General features: G+C 45.6%; 1 protein-coding gene across 6 annotated transcripts in view; it reads left to right on the forward strand.

The window, feature by feature from the left end:
• Positions 1 to 9,429, forward strand: part of LOC139554026 (histone-lysine N-methyltransferase NSD2-like) — a 56,065-nt gene extending 46,636 nt beyond the window's left edge. For 2 of the 6 annotated variants that reach the window (XM_071366912.1, XM_071366913.1), the window contains exons 17-21: positions 517 to 633; positions 4,399 to 4,540; positions 4,694 to 4,800; positions 5,509 to 5,772; positions 8,613 to 9,429. In XM_071366912.1, coding sequence (XP_071223013.1) covers positions 517 to 633; positions 4,399 to 4,540; positions 4,694 to 4,800; positions 5,509 to 5,772; positions 8,613 to 8,798 — 816 coding nt within the window. In that variant the 3' untranslated portion in view covers positions 8,799 to 9,429. Of the gene's footprint in view, positions 1 to 516; positions 634 to 4,398; positions 4,541 to 4,693; positions 4,801 to 5,227; positions 5,270 to 5,508; positions 5,773 to 8,612 lie in introns of those variants that run through there. The other 4 variants (XM_071366914.1, XM_071366918.1, XM_071366915.1 and 1 more) reach the window with 3 other exon arrangements.
• The last annotated feature ends 78 nt before the right edge of the window (positions 9,430 to 9,507 follow it).

Consider the following 9,507-nt stretch of genomic DNA (forward strand, 5'->3'; position numbering starts at 1 on the left):
GTCGTCAGCAAACTTAATGATGGTGTTGGAGTCGTTGTTTGGCCATGCAGTCGTGGGTGAACAGGGAGTAAAGGAGGGGACTGAGCACGCACCACTGAGGGGTCCCCATGTTAAGGGTCAGCGTGGCGGATGTGTTACCTACCCTTACCACCTGGGGGCGGCCCGTCAGGAAGTCCAGGATCCAGTTGCAGAGGGAGTTGTTTAGTCCCAGGTTCCTTAGCTTAGTGATGAGCTTTGAGGGCACTATGGTGTTGAACGCTGAGCTGTAGTTAATGAACAGCATTCTCACGTAGGTGTTCCTTTTGTCCAGGTGGGAAAGGGCAGTGTGGAGTGGAATGGAGATTGCATCATCTGTGGATCTGTTGGGGCGGTATGCGAATTGGAGTGGGTCTAGGGTTTCTGGGTTAATGGTGTTGATGTGATCCATGACCAGCCCTTCAAAGCACTAGATGGCGATCAGTAATCTGATTTGGTGAAGGTATATCTGTGATCTGATTGGTGAATGCCTCTCCGCAGGGTGAGTTTGTGAATGAGTACATCGGAGAGCTGATCGATGAAGAGGAATGTCGCTCCAGGATCAAGTACTACCAGGAGAATGACATCACTCACTTCTACATGCTCACCATCGACAAGGTACCCTCCCTGGTGTAGTACACTATCCTCCCTGGTGTAATACACTATCCTCCCTGGTGTAGTACGCTATCCTCCCTGGTGTAGTACGCTATCCTCCCTGGTGTAATACGCTATCCTTCCTGGTGTAATACACTATCCTCCCTGGTGTAAGACGCTATCCTCCCTGGTGTAATACGCTATCCTTCCTGGTGTAATACAGTATCCTCCCTGGTGTAATACACTATCCTCCCTGGTGTAGTACGCTATCCTCCCTGGTGTAGTACGCTATCCTCCCTGGTGTAATACGCTATCCTTCCTGGTGTAATACACTATCCTCCCTGGTGTAAGACGCTATCCTCCCTGGTGTAATACGCTATCCTTCCTGGTGTAATACGCTATCCTCCCTGGTGTAATACGCTATCCTTCCTGGTGTAGTACGCTATCCTTCCTGGTGTAGTACGCTATCCTCCCTGGTGTAGTACGCTATCCTCCCTGGTGTAGTACGCTATCCTCCCTGGTGTAATACGCTATCCTCCCTGGTGTAATACGCTATCCTCCCTGGTGTAATACGCTATCCTCCCTGGTGTAATACGCTATCCTCCCTGGTGTAGTACGCTATCCTCCCTGGTGTAATACGCTATCCTCCCTGGTGTAATACGCTATCCTCCCTGGTGTAATACGCTATCCTCCCTGGTGTAATACGCTATCCTCCCTGGTGTAGTACGCTATCCTCCCTGGTGTAATACGCTATCCTCCCTGGTGTAATACGCTATCCTCCCTGGTGTAATACGCTATCCTCCCTGGTGTAATACGCTATCCTCCCTGGTGTAATACGCTATCCTCCCTGGTGTAATACGCTATCCTCCCTGGTGTAATACGCTATCCTCCCTGGTGTAATACGCTATCCTCCCTGGTGTAATACGCTATCCTCCCTGGTGTAATACGCTATCCTCCCTGGTGTAATACGCTATCCTCCCTGGTGTAATACGCTATCCTCCCTGGTGTAATACGCTATCCTCCCTGGTGTAATACGCTATCCTCCCTGGTGTAATACGCTATCCTCCCTGGTGTAGTACGCTATCCTCCCTGGTGTAATACGCTATCCTCCCTGGTGTAATACGCTATCCTCCCTGGTGTAATACGCTATCCTCCCTGGTGTAATACGCTATCCTCCCTGGTGTAATACGCTATCCTCCCTGGTGTAGTACGCTATCCTCCCTGGTGTAATACGCTATCCTCCCTGGTGTAATACGCTATCCTCCCTGGTGTAATACGCTATCCTCCCTGGTGTAATACGCTATCCTCCCTGGTGTAGTACGCTATCCTCCCTGGTGTAGTACGCTATCCTCCCTGGTGTAGTACGCTATCCTCCCTGGTGTAGTACGCTATCCTCCCTGGTGTAGTACGCTATCCTCCCTGGTGTAGTACGCTATCCTCCCTGGTGTAGTACGCTATCCTCCCTGGTGTAGTACGCTATCCTCCCTGGTGTAGTACGCTATCCTCCCTGGTGTAGTACGCTATCCTCCCTGGTGTAGTACGCTATCCTCCCTGGTGTAGTACGCTATCCTCCCTGGTGTAATACGCTATCCTCCCTGGTGTAGTACGCTATCCTCCCTGGTGTAATACGCTATCCTCCCTGGTGTAGTACGCTATCCTCCCTGGTGTAGTACGCTATCCTCCCTGGTGTAGTACGCTATCCTCCCTGGTGTAGTACGCTATCCTCCCTGGTGTAATACGCTATCCTCCCTGGTGTAGTACGCTATCCTCCCTTGTGTAATACGCTATCCTCCCTGGTGTAATACGCTATCCTCCCTGGTGTAGTACGCTATCCTCCCTGGTGTAGTACGCTATCCTCCCTGGTGTAGTACGCTATCCTCCCTGGTGTAATACGCTATCCTCCCTGGTGTAGTACGCTATCCTCCCTGGTGTAGTACGCTATCCCCCCTGGTGGGTAGTACGCTATCCCCCCTCTCGGGTAATACGCTATCCCCCCTCTCGGGTAGTACGCTATCCCCCCTCTCGGGTAGTAAATTACATTTTTTGTCATTTAGCGGATGCTCAAATCCAGAGCGATTTACTGCATTCTTCTTAAAATATCCAGGTGGGACAGCCACATATCATAGACAGCTACTTTATTAAGGAAAAATATACTTACTATCAGCGTATCAGAGCTAGTAAGGGGGGATGTGGTATTATTTAAAATACTTATTGAAGAGGGAGGGTTTCAGATGTTTTGGGAAGATGGACAGGGACTCTGCTGTCCTAGCATCAGGGGGGAAGCGTTCCACCATTGGGGTGCCAGGATAGAGAAGAGCTGTCTGCTCCAGCATTGGAGGACCTGCCTGTCTGTGGCTGTGTCCTTGTCTGCCAGAGCCAGAGGAACAGTATTGCTTTGGGGATGTTACGCTCAAGACCTCTGTGACATTACAGAAAACAATACTACATACTCTATAGCTATATCTGTAGCTCTACTTTAATACTACACATCTATAGCTGTAGCTCTGCTTCAATACTACACATCTGTAGCTCTGCTTCAATACTACACATCTATAGCTGTAGCTCTACTTTAATACTACACATCTATAACTGTTAGCTCTGCTTCAATACTACACATCTGTAGCTCTACTTCAATACTACACATCTGTAGCTGTAGCTCTACTTTAATACTACACATCTGTAGCTCTGCTTCAATACTACACATCTGTAGCTCTACTTTAATACTACACATCTGTAGCTCTACTTCAATACTACACATCTGTAGCTCTACTTTAATACTACACATCTGTAGCTCTACTTCAATACTACACATCTGTAGCTCTACTTCAATACTACACATCTGTAGCTGTAGCTCTACTTTAATACTACACATCTGTAGCTCTACTTTAATACTACACATCTGTAGCTCTACTTTAATACTACACATCTGTAGCTCTACTTCAATACTACACATCTGTAGCTCTACTTCAATACTACACATCTGTAGATGTAGCTCTACTTTAATACTACACATCTGTAGCTCTACTTTAATACTGCACATGTGTAGCTCTACTTTAATACTACACATCTATAGCTGTAGCTCTACTTCAATACTACACATCTGTAGCTCTACTTTAATACTACACATCTGTAGCTCTACTTTAATACTACACATCTGTAGCTCTACTTTAATACTACACATCTGTAGCTCTACTTCAATACTACACATCTGTAGCTGTAGCTCTACTTTAATACTACACATCTGTAGCTCTACTTTAATACTACACATCTGTAGCTCTACTTTAATACTACACATCTGTAGCTCTACTTCAATACTACACATCTGTAGCTCTACTTCAATACTACACATCTGTAGATGTAGCTCTACTTTAATACTACACATCTGTAGCTCTACTTTAATACTACACATCTGTAGCTCTACTTTAATACTGCACATGTGTAGCTCTACTTTAATACTACACATCTATAGCTGTAGCTCTACTTCAATACTACACATCTGTAGCTCTACTTTAATACTACACATCTGTAGCTCTACTTTAATACTACACATCTGTAGCTCTACTTCAATACTACACATCTGTAGCTCTACTTCAATACTACACATCTGTCGCTGTAGCTCTACTTTAATACTACACATCTGTAGCTCTACTTCAATACTACACATCTGTCGCTGTAGCTCTACTTTAATACTACACATGTGTAACTCTACTTCAATACTACACATCTACAGCTGTATCAATCTTCATCTGTTACTGCATACCTCTTCACCAGCCTGACCTGTGTTTCCAGGATCGGATCATAGACGCCGGCCCCAAAGGGAACTACTCCCGCTTCATGAACCACAGCTGCCAGCCCAACTGTGAGACGCAGAAATGGACGGTGAACGGAGATACCAGGGTTGGGCTCTTCGCTGTCTGTGACATCCCTGCTGGTGAGAATCAACCATCTCCTTGGTCAGGTCATGATTGTAAAATACTTTGTTCTCAATGTGGTTAAAAGAGGGTAGGCCAGAGACGGCTGTTGTCTTGGTGGTTTGACATAATGCTCAGGGTCAGTTGTAGTAATATTGTGTTGTGGTTTACAGGGACAGAGCTCACCTTTAACTACAACCTGGATTGCCTTGGTAACGAGAAGACTGTGTGTCGCTGTGGGGCTCCCAACTGTAGTGGTTTCCTTGGAGACCGGCCCAAGGTGAGTTGGCTTCTCTTGGTACATACAGAAAAGACAAGTAGATTTTGAACATCCATACTTTATAACACCTTTAAGAGCGTGAAAGATGACCCCGAAGAACAGATGGAACTCTTGAGGTCCATCTAACAGCCCAAAAATGGGGTCTGCCCGACCTGTTTCCTGTCCGGACCGCTGACTGTTTCCTGTCCAGACCGCTGACTGTTTCCTGTCCAGACCGCTGACTGTCCAGGCCTCTGACTGACTGTTGTTTCCTGTCCAGGCCTCTGACTGACTGTTGTTTCCTGTCCAGGTCTCTGGTTTCCAGGCCCCTATCTGACTGTGTTTCTTGTCCAGGCCTCTGGTTTCCAGGCCCCTATCTGACTGACTGTTGTTTCCTGTCCAGGCCTCTGGTTTCCAGGCCCATATCTGACTGTTGTTTCCTGTCCAGACCTCTGGTTTCCAGGCCCCTATCTGACTGTTGTTTCCTGTCCAGACCTCTGGTTTCCAGGCCCCTATCTGACTGTTGTTTCCTGTCCAGACCTCTGGTTTCCAGGCCCCTATCTGACTGTTGTTTCCTGTCCAGGCCTCTGGTTTCCAGGCCCCTATCTGACTGTGGTTTCCTGTCCAGGCCTCTGGTTTCCAGGCCCCTGTCTGACTGTTTCCTGTCCAGGCCTCTATCTGACTGTTGTTTCCTGTCCAGGCCTCTGACTGACTGTTGTTTCCTGTCAGACCTCTGGTTTCCAGGCCGCGGAGCCCAAGGGGAAGAAAGCCAAGAAGAAAGTGAAGAAGCGTCGGACGCGGAACGAGGGGAAGGAGTCTGAGGACGAGTGTTTCCGCTGTGGAGACGGAGGGCAGCTGGTTCTGTGTGACAGGAAGAGCTGCACCAAGGCCTTCCACCTCTCCTGCCTGGACCGCACCAAGAGACCCTTCGGTAAGACCCTAACCCCTGACCCTTCCACCTCTCCTGCCTGGACCGCACCAAGAGACCCTTCGGTAGACACAAACTTCTACCTCTGGATAGATGGATATTCTAATGTTATGTGTATATTATATTTCAGGGCGCTGGGACTGTGTACAGTACCAATCAAAAGTTTGGACACCTACTTATTCCAGGATTTTTTCTGTACTTTTACTATTTTCTACATTGTAGAATAAGTGTTGACATCAAAACTATGGAATCATGTAGTAACCAAAATCTATTTTATATTTGAAGTTCTTCAAAGTAGCCACTCTTGGCATTCTCTCAACCAAAACATTTCTGCATCATTGAAGGTCCCCAAGAAGACAGTGGCCTCCATCATTCTTAAATGGAAGTTTGGAATCACCAAGGCCTTGGTCAGGGAGGTGACCAAGAACCTGATGGTCACTCAGAGCTCCAGAGTTCCTCTTTAAAGATGGCTGTCCTTTTGGGAGGTTCTCCCATCTCTGCAGCACTCCGACAATCAAGCCTTTATGGTACAGTAAAAGACACAGCCCGCTTGGAATTTACCAAAAGGACTCTGACCATCAGAAACAAGATTCTCTGGTCTGATAACTCTTTGGCCTGAATGCCAAGCGTCATGTCTGGAGGAAACCTGGCACCATCCCTACGGTGAAGCATGGTGGTGGCAGCATCATGCTGCAGGGATGTTTTTCAGCGGCAGGGACTGGGAGACTAGTTAGGATCGAGGGAAAGAAGAATGGAGCAAAGTACAGAGATCCTTGATGAAAGCCTGCTTCAGAGAGAAGGTTCACCTTCACAACAACCCTAAGCAAACAGCCAAAACAACGCAAGAGTGGCTTCGGGACAAGTCTCTGAATAAACTTGAGTGGCCCAGCCAGAGCCCGGACTTGAACCCGATCGAACATCTCTGGAGAGACTTGAAATTAGCTGTGCAGCGACACTCCCCATCCAACCTGACAGAGCTTGAGAGGATCGGGGAGAAACTCCCCAAATACAGGTGTGCCAAGCTTGTAGCATCATACCCAAGAAGACTCAAGGTTGTAATCGCTGCTAAAGGTGCTTCAACAAAGTACTGAGTAAAGGGTCTGAATACTTGTAAATAGATATTTCAGTTTATTTTTAATATATTTGCAAAAATGTCTACTTGTTTTTGCTTTGTCATTATGGGGTATTGTGTGTAGATTGAGGAACTGTTTTTGAATCCATTTTAGAATAAGGCTGTAACGTAACTGTCAAGGTCTGAATACTTTCCGATTGCAATACTGGTCACTTAGAAATGTCCTTGTTTCTGAAAGAAAAGCAAAAAAATTGTCCATTAAAATAACAAATTGATCAGAAGTACAGTGTAGACATTGTTAATGTTGTAAATGGCTATTGTAGCTGGAAACGGCAGATTTTTTATGGAATATCTACATAGGCGTACAGAGGCCCATTATCAGCAACCATCACTCCTGTGTTCCAATGGCACATTGTGTTAGCTAATCCAAGTTTATAATGTTAAAAGGCTAATTGATCATTAGAAAACCGTTTTGCAATTATGTTAGCACAGCTGAAAACTGTTCTGGTTAAAGAAGGAATAAAACTGGCCTTCTTTAGACTAGTTGAGTATCTGGAGCATCAGCATTTGTGGGTTTGATTACAGGCTCGAAATGGCCAGAAACAAAGAACTTTCTTCTGAAACTCGTCAGTCTATTCTTGTTCTGAGAAATGATGGCTATTCCATGAGAGAAATTGCCAAGAAACTGAAGATCTCGTACAACGCTGTGGACTACTCCCTTCACAGAACAGCGCAAACTGGCTCTAACCAGAATAGAAAGAGTGGGAGGCCCCGGTGCACAACTGAGCAAGAGGACAAGTACATTAGTGTCTAATTTGAGAAACAGACGCCTCACAAGTCCTCAACTGGCAGCTTCATTAAATAGTACCCGCAAAACACCAGTAATATGTCAACAGTGAAGAGGCGACTCCTGGATGCTGGCCTTCTAGGCAGAGTCCCTGTACTTTTGCCCATCTTAATCTTTTATTGGCCAGTCTGAGATATGGCTTTTTCTTTGCAACTCTGCCTAGAAGGCCGAGTGTTTTGCGAAGCTGCCAGTTGAGGACTTGAGGTGTCTGTTTCTCAAATTAGACAGTAGTGTACTTGTCCTGCTCAGTTGTGCACCGGGACCTCCCACTCTTTCTATTCTGGTTAGAGCCAGTTTGGCAATTTCTCGCATGGAAAAGCCATTTCTCAGAATAGACCGAGTTTCTGGCCATTTTGAGCCTGTAATCAAACCCAGAAATGCTGATACTCCAGATACTCAACTATTCTAAAGGCCAGTTTCATTGCTTCTTTAATCAGAACAACAGTTTTCAGCTGTGCTAACATAATTGCAAAAGGGTTTTCTAATGATCAATTAGCTAATCCAAGTTTATCATTTTAAAAGGCTAACACAACGTGCCATTGGAACACAGGAGTGATGGTTGCTGATAATGGACCTCTGTACGCCTCTGTAAATATTCCATAAAAAAATCTGCAGTTTCCAGCTACAATAGTCATTTACGTCTGCTGTATTTCTGATCAATATTATTTTAATAGAAATGTCCTTGTTTTTGAAAGAAAAATATTTGTTTAAGTGACCCCAAACTTTTGAACGGTAGTGTGTATGCTGATCAAAAATATAAACCCAACAATTTCAAAGAGTTACAGTTCATAGAAGCAAATCAGTCAATTTAAATAAATAAATTGGGCTCTAATCTATAGATTTCACATGACTGTGCAGGGGCGCAGCCATTGGTGGGCCTAGACACACCCAGCCAATTTGAATATAACATTTCAGGGATTGTTTTATATATTTCAGCTCATGAAACAACGTTGCATTTTTGTTCAGTGTATGTTGTTATATTTCAGGGCGCTGGGATTGCCCGTGGCACCACTGTGACGTGTGTGGGAAGCCATCTGAGGTGTTCTGCCAGCTGTGCCCCAACTCATTCTGCAAGAACCACCAGGAGGGGGCGCTGCGGCCCTGGCCCCACACCGGACAACTCTGCTGCCAGGAGCACGATGACCCCTGACCTGGAGCGGACTGAGGCCTGACTGCCCCCGGGCCTCTAAACGCTCCAAGAGGCCTGAAGGTTCAGGTCTAGAGACTGGGAGACGCTGACCTGCAGCAGAACAGGACCCAACTTCATAATAATGTTTTCAATATGACTGACAGCACTGTATGTATGCCTCTCTCATCAGGGATTTTCTCTACAGCTCATTCAACCAATCAGGTCATTTTACACTCAGCCAGCCAATCGGGTCCTTCCACCTGTTGTAACTCGTCTGCACTGTGGTAGAAAAGCACAAAGACGGCAGAGACAACATGGCACCTCAGACACAGCATTAGTCTCCTCTCTCCCTAGTAGTGTTTTATATGTGTATATATATATGTGTGTGTATATGAAAGACCAAAATTATAATACTGGAATATTGTTAGTACCAGATTGAACCTGTTTTTATCTGAAGTAATATCGTAAGACTCTGGATAGGTCTTGACTTACTATAGACAAGTACTGCATATTGTTTTCATTTGAGTAATGCTAGTACAGAGATGTGATACCACCTGTTCAGTGTTATTAAAGCTGAAACCTTACTGTGGACTTTAACTCCCATCACTGCTGACCTCTACAGTCATCAATATGTACCTGTGGCTTTAATACCGGAATAAAGAGTTAGTTCAGTTTGTGGTCCATGATCTGCTGGAGAAAAGTCTGGAACATTTACAGATTGTCTAATGACAGCTGATCCCCTAATCTGTCCA

Source organism: Salvelinus alpinus, chromosome 25 (assembly GCF_045679555.1).
Source record: "Salvelinus alpinus chromosome 25, SLU_Salpinus.1, whole genome shotgun sequence".
Lineage (NCBI taxonomy): Eukaryota > Metazoa > Chordata > Actinopteri > Salmoniformes > Salmonidae > Salvelinus > Salvelinus alpinus.